General features: G+C 38.3%; 2 protein-coding genes across 2 annotated transcripts; both read left to right on the top strand.

The window, feature by feature from the left end:
- The first annotated feature begins 10,686 nt into the window (after positions 1-10,686).
- On the top strand, positions 10,687-14,444 carry LOC120196611 (probable protein phosphatase 2C 76). The gene is made up of 9 exons (XM_039198379.1): positions 10,687-11,008; positions 11,300-11,627; positions 11,890-12,017; positions 12,675-12,773; positions 12,996-13,154; positions 13,362-13,448; positions 13,564-13,655; positions 13,965-14,039; positions 14,275-14,444. Exons 2-9 carry the CDS (start codon positions 11,527-11,529, stop codon positions 14,431-14,433), a joined length of 900 nt encoding a protein of 299 aa, XP_039054310.1. The 5' UTR covers positions 10,687-11,008; positions 11,300-11,526; the 3' UTR covers positions 14,434-14,444.
- A 1,849-nt stretch (positions 14,445-16,293) lies between these two features.
- Positions 16,294-17,588, top strand: LOC120196590. Its single transcript, XM_039198364.1, has 3 exons — positions 16,294-16,463; positions 16,554-16,616; positions 17,186-17,588. Exons 1-3 carry the CDS (start codon positions 16,294-16,296, stop codon positions 17,586-17,588), a joined length of 636 nt encoding a protein of 211 aa, XP_039054295.1.
- Positions 17,589-17,880: the final 292 nt, after the last annotated feature.

The following is a 17,880-nucleotide window of genomic DNA, read 5'->3' as shown; positions in this document are numbered from 1 at the left end:
ATTAATTTAAAACATATCTTAAAAATCAAATCACGATAAACCGAATAGTAATAGTAAAAATGTCATCATATTAAAATCCCATACTTTAAAATAAGGTCCATGTCAACAAAATAAAGTCAACTTGCAAGGTAAAAACATTACAATCAGATATACTTCAAGAGATATGTTGATCCTCCAAGTGCTCAATCCAGGGTATCTAACCAACAGTATCTGAAAGGGGAAAAACATTTTCGAAAAGTGAGCTAGGCTCAGTGTGTCCCAATATTACCATAAAATCACTATAGGTACACTAAACATATCATAGTCCAAAAAGTCTCATAAAATTATACTGCAGTAAATCTCTTTAAAAAGCGTTACCCTAAGGGAACATCTTAGGGCCTGGGAGCCTACCCAAGATAGATTTCGGGGCCGTGAGGCCTACCTAAGAACACATCTTAGGGCCGCAGGGCCTACCCGAGAATGATCTCAGGGCCGCAGAGCCTACCTAAGAGTCACATTAGGTCTGTAAAATTTTCCAGCTTGATCAGAGCTGTAATTTATAAATTCGTATTCCAAAAATTCAATTGCACCGTGTTATAAATTCCATAAATCCATAAACATGGTAATCATATACCATTTCAAAACAAATATCAGATAACAGTCATAATCCATAAATCATCACATTAAATCGGTGCATCAACAATACGGTAACCAAAGAATTCAGTGTACCACATATTAAAACAAATAAAACAATTCAGTAATAAATAGGGAACACACCTCGATAATAGGTTCAAATCGTAGATCTACTGATTGATGGTTTCACCACGCTCTGCTACAGTTTTCGAACCTAATTTATAGTAACACTATATTACTTATGGGTAACATAAATAAATCTCTAAAATCATAAAATTTACGGGTCTTACGGGTGAATACTGGCATACGTGGTTTAACTGATCTAGAAGAGCTGGGTCGAGCTGTTGAACGATCCGGTGAGTCTCGTGCACCTTCAAATAACAATAATTTATCAGCCCCGAATCTTACTTAATTGTTCAAAGCTAAAATTCTTAAGTATCTAAGCATTTTCCGAGTTTGACTATCAATTTGGGGTATTTCGAGTCTGAATTTGGCCAAACGGATTGCGGAATCGGAATCAGGACGTCGAAAAATATAAAGTATGACTTTTCGAAAATCCAAATTCTTGGTCAAAGTCAAAGTCAACCACTTTGACCGTCGATTTGGAGGCCTTCGGATTCGAATTTGATGAAACGGACAGCGGAAACGGATTCGGCACGTCGAAAACTATCAGGATATGTATACTCGGAAAAGATTAATGGTCGTTTAATGCTCAGTCAAAGCCATTTTAAGTTTTGGTCAAAGGAAGTCAACGGTCAACGGTCGGGTCGGGTCAACAGTCGGGTCGGGTCAGTCGGGTCGGGTCAACCCGGTTCAGACCGGTCAAACCAGTTCAAAACTTGTAAACCGGTTTTCCAGCAGCTCACTCTCCCTGCGGCGGCGCGTGCGGCGCGTGAACAGTGCCACAGTGTCGGAAAATTCCCGGAAAAATTTCTAAAAATTATTTTGAGCGATTTCGAGATACTTACAACGATCGGTTCAAATTTTTGAACGGCGGAGAGCTCGTATTCCCACTCGGCCGAATCTTAGACTGCTTCACCTCCTCACGCGCCGTCGTCAACGGCGAACAAGGTTGACACCGGCAGACTCGCAACGACACAAGAAACACGATGGTGCAGGAGGTGTCGTAAACGGAACAACGATCGACGGTGAATTTAAGTTTTTCTCAGCGATGGATCTAAAAATAACGTCGAGACTTTGACTGTAAATTCCCGACGTTTGGCAGCGTTTCACTTCAATTAATTTGAAGGGTTTGTTCCTCGCTTGAAGATGAACACAACGGTGGTTTCAAAACAACGATCGGAATTCGGACGGCGTCTGGATCGGGGTTTGAAGTTGGGCGTTCGGGAGAGGATTTGGGCGTGGTTTTCTGTTTGAAACAGAAAACCACGATACAACATATAATACCATCCTTACCTAATTTTTTTGGGTAAATTCAGGGCTTGGTCCCTGAATTTTCTTGAACTCTAAAACAAGCTCCAAGTTTTAAAATCTTTTAATTTAGTCCTCACAGTTTACCAATTTTCACAATTAAAGCCTCCAACTTCAATTTAATAATATTCTAATTTTTCCGAGTTGTTACAATTCTCCCCCTCTACTAGAAATTTCATCCTCGAAATTTACCTTATGAGAATAGTTGAGGAAACTGAGCCTTCATTGACTCCAATATCTCCCAAGTAGCTTCTGAGGGGCCTCGATTACTCCATTGAACTTTGACCATTGGAATACGCCTATTCCGAAGAACTCGCTCATCTCTTTCTAAGATATGGATGGGTTCCTCCTCATATGACAAATCAGGTCTCAGCTCTACATTCTCAACCTGAATGATATGATTTGGATCTGGACGGTATCGCCTCAACATTGATACATGAAAGACATCATGAATACGACTGAGCTCAGAGGGCAACTCCAGCTGGTATGCAACAGGTCCTACCTTCTTCAAGATACGAAATGGTCCAATAAATCTTGGACTCAATTTACCCTTACGTCCGAATCTCAATACTTTCTTCCACGGTGAAACTTTTAAGAAGACCTGATCACCAACCTCAAATTGTATATCTTTTCTTCTTTGATCTGCATAAGACTTCTGCCTATCAAATGCCTCTTTCAGACGGTCACGAATCAATCTGACTGTGTCCTCCGTCTCTCGCACTAACTCAGGTCCCAACGTCTTCCTATCACGCAACTCAGTCCAACATATCGGAGTGCGACATTTACGCCCATAGAGTGCTTCATAAGGTGCCATACGAATGCTGGTCTGATAACTGTTGTTGTAAGCAAATTCAGCCAAAGGCAAAAAGTTCTCCCAGCTACCATGAAAATCAATTACGCAACCCCGCAGCATATCCTCCAGAATCTGAATCACTCTCTCAGATTGACCATCAGTTTGTGGATGAAAGGATGTGCTATAATCCAATCTTGTTCCCAAAGCCGTATGTAGCGCCTTCCAAAATCTCGAAGTAAATCTCGGATCTCGATCAGAAATAATAGACAATGGAACACCATACAATCGGACAATCTCTGAAATATACAATCTCGCCAGCTTGTCCAAAGTATAATTTACCCGCACAGGAATGAAGTGAGCTGACTTTGTAAGTCTGTCAACAATTACCCAAATTGAATCTTTTTTCGAAGGAGTCATAGGTAAACCGGTAACAAAATCCATAGTAATACGCTCCCATTTCCATTCAGGAATCTTGATAGGCTGTAACAAACCTGATGGATGTTGATGTTCTGCCTTAACTTGCTGACAAGTCAAACACCTAGCCACAAAATTAGATATGTCTTTCTTCATCCCAATCCAATGATACCACTCTCTCAAATTCCGGTACATCTTATCTCCTCCGGGGTGCATAGCATATGGACTACTATGAGCTTCAATAAGGATAGTCTGCCTCAACTCAGCATCATCAGGCACACAATATCTACCTTTAAAACATAAAACTTCATCTTGATCAATTGCGTAATCTAAGTTTGTCCCCTGCTCTACTTGCTCAAAGATGGAAAGCAAGGAGCTATCAAGGGGCTGTTTAGCCTTGATCTCATCAACCAAGGTCGGCTTAACTTGCAATTCTGCTAATAAAGTGCCATCGTCATATAAATTCATCCTGGCCATTAAAGATCTCAACTCCGATACTGCCTTTCGACTCAAAGCATACGCTACAATGTTAGCTTTACCAGGGTGATAATCAATCACACAATCATAATCCTTCAGAAGCTCTAGCCAGCGCCGTTGTCTCAAATTAAGCTCATTCTGGGTCAGGAGATACTTTAAGCTCTTATGATCCGTGAAAATATAACACTTTTCTCCATAGAGATAGTGTCTCCAAATCTTCAAGGCAAAAATCACTGCTGCTAACTCCAAATCGTGAGTAGGATAATTACACTCATGCGGTCGCAGCTGACGGGATGCATAAGCCACCACCTTACTTTCCTGCATTAAAACACAACCAAGTCCTGAATGTGAAGCATCACTATACACTGTAAAATCCTTCCCGGACTGTGGTTGAATCAACACCGATGCTTGAGTCAAAACCACCTTTAATTTCTCAAAGCTCTCCTGTTGTGCCTCGCCCCAATCAAACGGCACATTCTTCCTTAACAACTTTGTCAAAGGAGAAGCAATGATCGAGAAGCCCTCAACAAAACGTCGATAATAACCAGCCAAGCCCAAGAAACTGCGGATCTCAGAGATGTTCTTGGGTCGTTTCCAATTTATAATAGCCTCTATCTTGCTGGGATCGACCTGAACACCTCGCGAAGAAATAATATGCCCCAAAAACGACACTTCTTGAAGCCAAAACTCACACTTGCTTAGTTTGGCATATAGACGATGCTCTCTCAAAGTCCGTAGAACGATTTTCAAATGCTCGTCATGCTCTGCCTCAGTACGAGAATAGATCAGAATATCGTCAATGAAGACCACCACAAATTGATCCAAATATGGTCGGAACACCCGATTCATCAAATCCATGAAAGCTGCAGGAGCGTTCGTCAAACCAAAAGGCATCACTAAAAATTCATAATGACCATATCTAGTGCGAATGGCCGTTTTTGCAACATCAGATCCTTTAACTTTCAATTGATAATACCCCGAACGAAGATCAATCTTAGAGAATACAATAGCTCATTGCAGTTGATCAAATAAGTCATCAATCCTAGGTAGTGGGTATTTATTCTTGACCGTCATCTTGTTCAACTTCCGATAATCAATGCATAGCCTTAAAGACCCATCCTTCTTTTTCACGAACAAAACTGGAGCTCCCCATGGTGAAGTACTATGTCGGATAAATCCTCGATCGAATAATTCTTGCAATTGGACCTTCAACTCCTTAAGTTCCTTTGGAGCCATGCGATAAGGTGCCATAGAAATAGGTGAAGATCCCGGATAAGTCTCAATCTCGAACTCTACCTCTCTATCAGGAGGTAACCCAGGCAACTCCTCAGGAAAAACATCAGGAAACTCGCTAACTGTACGAATCTCCTCGATTGTGGACAATGCACCTTTAGTGTTCAAAATACAGGCAATGAACGTCTCATATCCCTTTCGGATCATACGATCAATTTCCATCGCTGAAACTATATTGGAGAGATAGCCACGCCGTTCACCAATTAACACAACAGTCCGACCATCTGAAGTCTTCAGGGTAGATCGCTTGTACTCTCAATCCAGATTTACCTTGTGTTTATTCAACCAATCCATCCCAAGAATTAGATCAAACTCCTCTAGAGGAAGCTCCATAAGATCAGCGAGAAAAATTTCTCCCTGCACCTCCAAAGGACAACGCCGAAATACCTTATTCACTAATACCGCTTGTCCTACTGGACTTGTAACTGTAACAGTATTTTTAGTGTTCTCGATCGGAATCTGAAGGTTTCGAGATACTGAGCTCGATACATAGGAGTGGGTGGAGCCATTGTCCAATAGTGCAAAGTATGGAATGGAATAAATAGTAAATGTACCTGCAATAACCTCAGGCTCATCTCTGTCATCACGATGTCTAGTGGCATAAACCAAGGCTGGTTGTCTAGCCTCAGAAACTGTTGGCCCTCTATTTTGCTGAGGTCGGGCTCTACTGTCTGTCCTGGACGCTGAACCACGAGCCTTTACTTGGCTACGATCTCTATTTGGAGTCTGTACTGTTGTCTGAGAACGCACAGGAGTCTGGGTAGCGGTCCGCTCAGACGAAGCTAGCTGAGGACAATCCTTCCGAAAATGTCCACTAGATCCACAATGAAAACATGCTCCGGTCTTCCTATAACACTCTCCTCTGTGTCGTTTCCCACAAAAGTCACACTGAGGCACTAGAATCGGAACCGAAGAACCACCTCTACTAACAGCTGAAGGTGATGATGTTGTAGGCCTGAAGCGTGTATTGCTCCTCTGAGGGGCTGAAGTACGAGTCCTCTTACCAGACTGTGCGGACGATTCAGTAGGGCCAAAAGATTTCCTAGATCGCTCCTGATCAACACGCTCTCTACCAGAAGCTAACGCCTCCATCTCCTCAGCATCCTTGGCTCTGCCTACCAGCACATCAAAAATCTCATCTTGAAGGGCTACCACCTGCCTACGTAGCTCGTATATGAGTTCGAGGGCAAATTTACGGCATCGATCTCTCTCGGTAGGCACCATACTGATTCCATACTTTAACAATTTCAAGAACTCTATCTCATACTCTGAAACAGTCATGTCACCCTGAACCAAGTCCTGAAACTGCTGTCGTCTCTGGACTAAGTAGCGCTCACCCAAGAATCGGCTCCGAAAACGCTCCTTGAAGAAATCCCATGTCAAACGATCGATAGGAACACTACCGGTCACTGACTCCCACCATGTGTGGGCATTGCCATCTAACATCGCTACTGCCCCCAAATATCTCTTAGTTGAGTCCAAACCCAACTGATCCATGCGTCTTTCTGTATCCTATAGCCAATCTTCTGCTTCAGTAGGAATTCCTCCAAGCTGTCCTCCAAAAGTCCTGACCCCATTAGCAATTAGAGTTTGCGAAATAGGAACCTCAGATACAACACCAGCAGCTCTGACTGCTCCCTGTATCAACTGCAGAAACTGTCTATCAAAAGTCTCATCCAAAGCAACTCCGGTAGATTCTGGCTCAATATCGGTCGCTCCTATGATCGGTGTAGTCATGCCAATACCATCGGTAGGAGGCAGATTCGTTGGGGTCGAAGGAGCAGGATCACCTATCGGAGGTGGGGGATCTACTCGTATCTCATTGATCGGATCTGCAAATCTAGCCACTCGACCTCGTCCACGGCTAGTTCGACGACCACGTCTAGCACTCATTTTTGGTGGATCTCAAGTTTGCTACAGAAGATAAAACTTAGGGTTAGATAAGCACTTGGAGTCTCGAACACAGTTAAAAATTTAATAACTTTGTGACATGACCTTAGTAACTCGTTTTGTAAATATTTCAAAATCGTATTTTCAATTTGGACTCATACACAGTCCGAGGTTTAAAAACCAAAAGCTCTGATACCAATAAATGTAACCCCCTAGACCCGGCCTATGCGTTTCGACTAAGTCTAGTGGATCACATTATGATTCTTTAAGACATTTTTCCGAAACCGTTATTCAAACAATGTAAAATCACATTATAAATGACATGAAATTATAATAAATCATACTATCAAAACCTAACTTGTAAATATAATACCAATAAGTAATAAATTAATTTAAAACATATCTTAAAAATCAAATCACGATAAACCGAATAGTAATAGTAAAAATGTCATCATATTAAAATCCCATACTTTAAAATAAGGTCCATGTCAACAAAATAAAGTCAACTTGCAAGGTAAAAACATTACAATCAGATATACTTCAAGAGATATGTTGATCCTCCAAGTGCTCAATCCAGGGTATCTAACCAACTGTATCTGAAAGGGGAAAAACATTTTCGAAAAGTGAGCTAGGCTCAGTGTGTCCCAATATTACCATAAAATCACTATAGGTACACTAAACATATCATAGTCCAAAAAGTCTCATAAAATTATACTGCAGTAAATCTCTTTAAAAAGTGTTACCCTAAGGGAACATCTTAGGGCCTGGGAGCCTACCCAAGATAGATTTCGGGGCCGTGAGGCCTACCTAAGAACACATCTTAGGGCCGCAGGGCCTACCCGAGAATGATCTCAGGGCCGCAGAGCCTACCTAAGAGTCACATTAGGTCTGTAAAATTTTCCAGCTTGATCAGAGCTGTAATTTATAAATTCGTATTCCAAAAATTCAATTGCACTGTGTTATAAATTCCATAAATCCATAAACATGGTAATCATATACCATTTCAAAACAAATATCAGATAACAGTCATAATCCATAAATCATCACATTAAATCGGTGCATCAACAATACGGTAACCAAAGAATTCAGTGTACCACATATTAAAACAAATAAAACAGTTCAGTAATAAATAGGGAACACACCTCGATAATAGGTTCAAATCGTAGATCTACTGATTGCTGGTTTCACCACGCTCTGCTACAGTTTTCGAACCTAATTTATAGTAACACTATATTACTTATGGGTAACATAAATAAATCTCTAAAATCATAAATTTACGGGTCTTACGGGTGAATACTGGCATACGTGGTTTAACTGATCTAGAAGAGCTGGGTCGAGCTGTTGAACGATCCGGTGAGTCTCGTGCACCTTCAAATAACAATAATTTATCAGCCCCAAATCTTACTTAATTGTTCAAAGCTAAAATTCTTAAGTATCTAAGCATTTTCTGAGTTTGACTATCAATTTGGGGTATTTCGAGTCTGAATTTGGCCAAACGGATTGCGGAATCGGAATCAGGACGTCGAAAAATATAAAGTATGACTTTTCGAAAATCCAAATTCTTGGTCAAAGTCAAAGTCAACCACTTTGACCGTCGATTTGGAGGCCTTCGGATTCGAATTTGATGAAACGGACAGCGGAAACGGATTTGGCACGTCGAAAACTATCAGGATAGGTATACTCGGAAAAGATTAATGGTCGTTTAATGCTCAGTCAAAGCCATTTTAAGTTTTGGTCAAAGGAAGTCAACGGTCAACGGTCAACGGTTGGGTCGGGTCAACAGTCGGGTCGGGTCGGGTCAGTCGGGTCGGGTCAACCCGGTTCAGACCGGTCAAACCGGTTCAAAACTGGTCAAACCGGTTTTCCAGCAGCTCACTCTCCCTGCGGCGGCGCGTGCGGCGCGTGAACAGTGCCACGGTGTCGGAAAATTCCCGGAAAAATTTCTAAAAATTATTTTGAGCGATTTCGAGATACTTACAATGATCGGTTCAAATTTTTGAACGGCGGAGAGCTCGTATTCCCACTCGGTCGAATCTTAGACTGCTCCACCTCCTCACGTGCCGTCGTCAACGGCGAACAAGGTTGACACCGGCGGACTCGCAACGACACAAGAAACACGATGGTGCAGGAGGTGTCGTAAACGGAACAACGATCGGCGGTGAATTTAAGTTTTTCTCGGCGATGGATCTAAAAATAACGTCGAGACTTTGACTGTAAATTCCCGACGTTTGGCAGCGTTTCACTTCAATTAATTTGAAGGGTTTGTTCCTCGCTTGAAGATGAACACAACGGTGGTTTCAAAACAACGATCGGAATTCGGACGGCGTCTGGATCGGGGTTTGAAGTTGGGCGTTCGGGAGAGGATTTGGGCGTGGTTTTCTGTTTGAAACAGAAAACCACGATACAACATATAATACCATCCTTACCTAATTTTTTTGGGTAAATTCAGGGCTTGGTCCTTGAATTTTCTTGAACTCTAAAACAAGCTCCAAGTTTTAAAATCTTTTAATTTAATCCTCACAGTTTACCAATTTTCACAATTAAAGCCTCCAACTTCAATTTAATAATATTCTAATTTTTCTGGGTTGTTACAGTTAGTTTACACAGACTTTCTAAGCTCCCTTTATCACTCTCTCGTTTTTTCTTCTCGAATATATTCATACATACTAAAGCTAATCTACAGATATATTTATAGGTGCAGTAAACCGCCTAATATGCTGCAGATTTTTTTTACTTATGCGGGCTTAATCTTCTTCATAATTTTGTTGTTGTCGCATCATCACTCTATTGCCGCTTCAATTTGTGGCTGCTTCAAATTGTTTAATTGTTAAGCATTAAAGTTGATATTATTTCCTAGCTGCTACCGTACACGTTACTTCATATAATTTCAAACTTTGCTGACATACTAAAAAATCTAGCTTTCATGAATCATACATTGTCTTAAAAGTTATTAAATAATTTGAATTATACTAATAATTGTTTTAGTCACTAAATTTTTAAAAGTTATGAAATGACCATTAAAACAATCAAATTATTATAAAATAGTTATTATTTTTTATGAAATTGTTATAAAATAAGCACCAAATTTTATTAAATTTTTTTAAAATGATTATTAAAGTTATCAAGATTTTTATACATATTGTAATATCATTTTTTAATTTTGTAGACCACAATAGTTATTTGAATACAATTCAATATCTCATATTTTTTCACTATAACTCCAACATCATGTATCCGGAGGATTGCTGAATTTGCCATCATAGTGGGCGCGGGAGTACCGACCCTCTTCTGTATCTCGTGTCTCATGTGCTTCTTTTGCAGCATTTTTGAGTCCCACGCCACACAAAACCACCATAGTCCAGAGCTTAATTCGGAGGTTGCAGCTCAACCGATGATCGTAATTGGTCTCAATAGAGCAACTATGGAATTATATCCAAAAATAGTGACGGGGGAGAGCCGACGACTTCGAAACCCGGCGACGACACTTGCTCAATATGCTTGTCTGAATACTGACCCAAGGAAGCCCTTATGACCATACCCCACAGCCAACATTGTTTCCATGCTGATTTAAAGAAAAGATACATTTTACGTGATAAAATCATAATGTATCATATAAAAATAATACCTCATAAAAATTATTAAGAATTAATATTATAAATTTAATTTCTTAATTCAAAAATTTAACTGATTTAAATTCTCCTTCAGTTGAATATAAAATTTTTCAAAACATTAATTAATTTTTAAAAGTTTGAGGATACAACTCTGAGCTCGAGCGCACAAGATTTGAACCCCCAAAACTACAAATTTTGCCAGCTCTCTCTCTCCCGAACACATCTGAAATCCATCCCTTTCTCTCTCTAGGGTTTCAGATTCTCCTCTTTCTTACTAATCTCCACGTGTTCCAATCTGGACACGATCCTTATTGCCCGGTTCATCGATCCGATCCAATTCTGTTATCCAAGTTTTTTGACGAGAGATCCCCTATCTGTTTGTATAGGTTCATTCGATTTTTGTCGAGATTGCTGCCTTCTCTTTATTGCCTCTCACTTCCATCATTTATCAGCTCAAGAAATGTGTCTATCATTTTGAACACTAAATGTAAGATGTTGATTCCTCTAGTATTTTTTATCTTTTCTTTCTCTCATGCTGATTATGCTCACTATTGTTAGTGGAAATCTCAGCTCAATCGTGTTAGTTTAGCTTTTGCTTCGTATGAAATTGTTCATTAAAAATATATAATTCATTTTGTGTTGGAAACTATTCAGCCTATGTTAATCACGAGAATCATGTGTGTACCTTTTGATTTAATTATCATTTACGTCTCTAGATTTTCTAAGTCAACACTGTTTGTTAATTTTGATTTTATATTGTTTCTGATTTCTTATGCAGCGCTTTCTGTGAGTTTGAAGATCTGGGCATTAGAAGGGGCAATAAGTGAATCATTTTAGGTGGTATGCGGAAGTTGTTTAAGCAGTATAATTGTTCAGACTGCACTTACAAGAAAAATTTTAGCCCCGACAAGGGTACACTTTCGAAGTATTGGAAGGACTTTATATGTCGGTGCTGGATTAACTAGTCAGTGGAACTGGAATCGTGAATTTGGAACAAGTGTAAAGATGATGGTCAATTCAGGTGCAACAGCTAACGGGGGTCCCGTTGTCTATACCTTTCTGAAGAAAGATGGTGATGGTAAATACGTTAAGGGTGGGTGGAGAAGGTAATATGATGATTGTTGATCATATATTATGGTCAATATATCCTTGATTCTCTTAGTAACCATGCAATTAAGTAGATTTCTTTTTTTACCTGCAATCTTTCTCCCTTTCCTTCTTATGTTCAGAAGGTAAAAGCTCTCATCTTCTGCATATGCATGGCATTAGCATTGCATTTGTGTAATTGTTATTTGTATATCTGATGCTATTCCCTAACTTTAGATTTAAACCACACTTACATGGGAGATTTCTTGTTTGATTTGGCAGTGAAGATGGAAAGTTAAGCTGTGGATATTCAAGTTTCAGAGGAAGGAGGGCCACAATGGAAGATTTTTATGATACTAAAACTTCAAAGATTAATGGGCAGACAGTCTGCATGTTTGGGGTCTTTGATGGTTAGGTTCTCTCTTGTTATCTCTTGCCTTTTGGAAGAATATGAAATTAAAGTATTACATATACCATGTAAGACACTATGTAAAAACACATAGAAGGCACTATCGAACATAACAATTGTAGAAGAGCTCTGTCTTCAATGGGATAGTCTTTCCCTGGATATAGGTTTTCACAAGCACAATGCTAATATCGCAACAAGTGGTAAAAGGTGCAAATCTTAAAGTTGGTATGATAATTCTGTGGCTTATAATCTCTGTTGGGGCCATCTGAACATGTGTAATAACCTTGGGGTAGTTTATTGGGAGATGCTTACAACTAAGATAGGGACACCGGCGTCCAAAGTTGCCTGGGTCAAAGATAGACTAACCATTAAATTTTGTTTTTCAGCTTTGTTTTTATTATTTCAGTTTTATCAGAGTAGAAACCATTATAAGATTATGACAATTTATTTGTATTATTTTTGTTTTATATCTAAAAACTGTTCTCAAGAGTGCTCTTGATGAATGATGAGTGTCAACCTATTTATACCATCAGTTATACTGGTGATGCAGTTTTGGATAAGTAATATTTATGTGTGTGTGTGTGGGTTGGGGGGGGGCGAGATGTCTTTCGCATCTGAAATGATGTTTCTTTTTAACCAGTATCATGTTCAATTGCAGGGCATGGTGGTTCTCGTGCTGCTGAGTATTTAAAGCAACACCTTTTTGAGAATCTAATGAAGCATCCAAAGTTCATGACTGACACTAAACTTGCGATAAGTGCGCCAATATCTCTGATATGCAGTTTATGTGGAACATTTGGATTGTTGCATATTCTTTTTGTCAGCACTTTATAGGATCCGTGCATTTACAAGTACTTGTATCTCTTTCTTGTTCTGAGCCTGTAACTTGCATTCTGATGGGATTGTGTCACGCATAAATGATTGTCAATGCATTGGAATTTACTGTTATTCATTTTGGTTCCATTGTATTTACCTGTAGGCGAGACGTACCAACAGACTGATGCAGATTTCTTAGATTCTGTGAGGGATAGTTATCGTGACGATGGTTCAACTGCTTCTACGGCAGTGTTGGTTGGTAGCCATCTATATGTTGCCAATGTTGGAGACTCAAGGACTGTAATTTCCAAGGCTGGAAAAGGTATTCTATGCATGTTCCTACTGCATATGAATGTGTTAGTTTCAAGTGCATATTTTGCCTATATAGTACTTATGGCTTTATTAGAGTAACCTGCACTTGACATGAAAATGAATGTTTAGAATTCTGAACCTGTAATAATACAAAAAAGAAAAGAATTCTGAATTTATAAATGAGGAATCCTAAAAGCAGTTTCTATTTCCTTTCAAGCAATCCCTCTCTCTGAAGATCATAAACCAAACAGAAGTGATGAACGGAAGAGAATCGAAAATGCTGGAGGGGTTGTCATGTGGACAGGTAAAACTGTTTAAAAATTTAGCGTCTTATTGAAGCCGAAACAAATATTTTCCTTTATATCTGGTGGTTAAGTTGGAAATTCATGGTGAAAATTTCTTGTTCATCATGTTACCAGGAACATGGAGAGTAGGAGGTGTGCTAGCCATGTCTCGAGCTTTTGGCAATCGCATGTTGAAGCAGTATGTTGTTGCAGAACCTGAGATTCAGGTGATCCTGAAAATCTTATATAAATTATTAACTTAATTGCTCATGGCATTTAATTTTGCAATTACTTTCTTCCATTTTATTTCCCTGTATTTAACAATAAGGACTCAATTAAGGAATACCCTCCTTTTTACTTTTAACTTGAGTCCTACTCTTGTTGCGCTATCCTATTTTGTCCCTTTATTTGTCTGTGGTAATTCGGCTACAAGTTTTTGAACAACACAATTCATATAGCATCTGATTTCAGGGTGACGGGTAATGATCATCGGATTAATGAAATTTCTATTTCGTAATGTTTTTTTCCTCTCTCAGGATATAGAGATAGATGAAGAGTTTGAGTTGCTTGTGCTTGCTAGTGACGGATTATGGGATGTAGTGCCTAATCAGGTAAGCCTCTCCGACAACTGCATTTAGTTGTGCATGGTCTCCCTTAAATTAAGGATGCCCCGATGGGGGCTTGGGGGACGATCTACCCCTGTAATTTTTAAATTTTCATATAATTTAGTTATTTTTTATATTTTTTATTAGTTATCTAATTTCGTCTCCTAAAATTATTTTATAATTCGTTTCCTGACATAAAATATTTGTTCGATCCCTGTTTATTATCCATCGACATTTCTAGGATGCCATTTCACTGGCTCAAGAGGAAGAAGAACCGGAGGTGGCTGCTATAAAGTTGACAGAAACGGCTTTCACCCGCGGTAGCACCGACAACGTAACATGCATCGTGGTGAGGTTCCACCATGACAAGGCCGCAGCTCTGGTCAATCCCCAAGTATGACTAGAAATTCCCAAATATCATCTCATTTGCACGTGTAGATTTATTGACAATTCCTTTAGTTTCTGAAGAAAAAAAATATGCATGTGCCTTATGGCCAATGTCCATATTCATTGTTTCTTTGTTGAATGGTCGGACTATCTTAGACAAAGTATTTTTGAATTCGGGTCGATTGAACCCAACTCAAATTATTAAATAAATATATATTATTGTATTTGTAATCTAAACTACCTCATTTAGTACTCAATTCTTTTTAGTGTACGTTTAATTTATTAAATGTAAAATTATATTTGGAAATAAGAGTTTTAGAGATAAAAAATATTCATCTAATAAAACCTAATTAATCATACTTTTTCAAAAAATAGAAGTCCAATTATTTCATAATTAAAAAAGATAGTTCATTTGATCTTTTACGTACAATTAATGACCTCAAAAGATATTTAAACCAATATTTTATTAACTTTGTTTAGATATGAAAAACGTTTCATTATTATGAACGGGAAGAGTCTAAAATACTAGTTAATGTAACGTTAAAAATGAAATAAATTGATTACAATCGAAAATGACAAAACTTTCGAGATAATGTTCTGGAAAAAATTAATTCACGAGATAAAGCACTCTCAAGATTAATTGCTCAAATAAGGTGAAATCCACAGTGTTGGCCGTAGGTCGCCATGCACGTCACAACACATTGGCCATCCGAGGCCATCCGACCGAGGCCATCCGACCGAGGCCATCCGAACGAGCTATACGAGGGCATCCGAGGGCAACCGAGCGAGCTATGCGATGGAATCCGAGGGAAGCCGAGCGAGGGTAGGTCGCCCGGAGTGCATGGCGACTTACAAGGTCGCCCGGAGGGCATGGCGACCTATGTGTTGGGACGTGCATGTGCCATGCAACACGTTCATTCTCACGTTCATTCTCTCTGTTTGAGCAAGGGTAGGTCGCCCGGAGTGCATGGCGATCTACGGCCAACACTGTAGATTTCACCATATTTGAGCAATTAATCTTGGGAGTGCATTAGCTCGTGAATTAATTTCTTTCAGAACATTATCTCGAAAGTTTTGCCATCGAAAATATTATTAAGAATTTAATTTTTTAAGATGAATTGAAAATAATATCTTTTTTATAATATTTTTATCCTTAAATTATTCTTATATTAGTTACCACACAACAGAAACATTCTCGTCAATGATGAAACGTTCACCGTTGATAAAGTTAAAATTATGTGAATCTTAATAATTTATTTTTAATTATCGAAAATCAATAAATAGACTCTAAAATTGAATTCACTGTCAAGGTAATAATACAATTATATTCGTCCCGCGGGATAAACATTAAAATTAAAATAAAACATAAAATGACCTAATTAAGATTTTTCCTCTAAATATAAAGGAAATAAGAACTTAGAAAAATTGGAAGAAGATTCTTTTGGTCATCTACTTCGTTATTTTTTTACCTTATTCTGCGTTTGGATTCCAAGAATCTTCTAGCCGAAGACTGAGAGAAAAAACATAAACAGGAAACACCAAAACAATAGATTTTATTATGTTTAAAAGTTGAAAAAGAGAGTTAAATATGATAGAGAAGAAAGGGTCAAGAGTTGAACTTTCCTTCATTTGAACTCCACATTTCGTGTGACCAAAGACCAGTCTCCATGGCTTTATTTACGGTAAAACTTTCTTCATTCAGAATCAATGTCCCTTTATCGTATAATTTCAGGTCACTGCGATTCTCTCTCTCTCTATATATTCATATATATGCACACACGTATACGTAGCTTTGTTGAGTAAGAAGTAAACCGAAAGAAAATCTGGGTCTGGTAGTAATTTCGAATTTTTGGTTTTCATTTATTAATGGAGAATGGAAGGGAAGCGACGGAGTGTGATAAACGAGTTAACTCGGGGACAAGAACTAGCTAGACAACTCCAAGCTCATCTCAATGCGCCTTCTTCTTCTGCTGATGAGCTGCAATGTTCAGTAACAGCAGCAGGAACGATGAGAATGGCGGATTCTTCGACTTCTAAGAAAAGGTATATATTAGTGTGGAGCTTGGACTTGAGTTTTTGTGAGTTGTTTTATCATAATTTATTGATTTCGATTCGAAATTTTTTATGTTGCAGAAAAAGTAGTCAGCCGGCATGGGATGGCACTCCACACGATGCTTTATCCTCCAAATATCCAAGGTTTGCTACAGTATATTTCCATTTCACTTAACCATTTCTCAAGGATTGTTTTAGTTATTAAATTTTTAGAAATTACCAAATTCTTATACAATAATTATTAAATTTTAAAGTAAAATTTATTAAAAATCATTAAATTATACTCAACTGAACATTTTAAATAATCATTAAATTTATCGACATATTATAAAACAATTATTGTAACATTATAATAATTGTAAATAATTCATAAATCTAGTGACAATTTTTGTGACACTTTCATAACTTTAATGATTGTTTTATAATTTTGATAAAATTTAATGTTTATTTTATAATAATTTGATAGATTTAATGATCATTTTATAACAATTTGATAAATTAGATAAAAACTCTCTATTTTTGCAGATGCACACAATGAAGCGTTGGAGGTTGTCGGGCAACAAAGCAAGTACAAAGGACGATGACTCAACGATTTTTTAGATTACATACATCGGAGCCCACACCTGAACTAATCTAATGTCTCCCTCACATGAAAACCACCACCACCTTCCAATTCCATGACGGCTTTGGAACTACTGCACCATAATAACCAGAAACAATCATCACAGGGTCTTCTTATTTGCTTACCAAAACGGCCTTAAAGTGAAAACCCAAGATTTAGATAACATCCATTATTGTCGCCACCAGACGTATACTTCATTCCCTTGCACGTCAACAACGCCCAATGTTGTTTTTTCATCGTCACCTTCTGTGGTCAACAACGATGGTGTCGGAAACCTTTCGCCGTCTAATTTCGTATCGCCTGCTAAATCTAGGACTAACTTAAGTTTTCAAACTCGATATGATCAGACTCAAAATATCCATGATTACGAGGTTATTGAAGGTGCAACTGCTACTTCAGCAACAAGCTCGCCTGCTGCTGGCTTGGATATGCCGTTTGTTAATTCCCAGTTCGATCAAAGCTTTACATTTGACAACGATGGGTACTTTCCCTAGGGACCGTGAGCTTTGTTAATGCCATGAAACTTAGCAAGAGTTTGAATTTACGATACTGTTAGGATTCGGAAACATCACTAATCTTATAGATATAACGAAGACCTCTGTTTTTCAGCCAAATTGGTTCGTATTTGATATCTACTCGGATCGGTTCGGGTTTTTGTAACTTTTCACATTACCTTTAATTAAGAACAAAATTATAACTAAAAATAAATTAATTTTTAAACTTATATTTTATGAATTTAATTATTTAAAAAGATTAAGAAACATTTACACAATGTAAAACTTTTTA

Source organism: Hibiscus syriacus, unplaced genomic scaffold (assembly GCF_006381635.1).
Source record: "Hibiscus syriacus cultivar Baekdansim isolate YM2019G1 unplaced genomic scaffold, ASM638163v2 tig00004663_pilon, whole genome shotgun sequence".
NCBI lineage: Eukaryota > Viridiplantae > Streptophyta > Magnoliopsida > Malvales > Malvaceae > Hibiscus > Hibiscus syriacus.
Note: the sequence above shows the minus strand (reverse complement) of the source record. Positions and strands in the feature narration are given on the sequence as shown.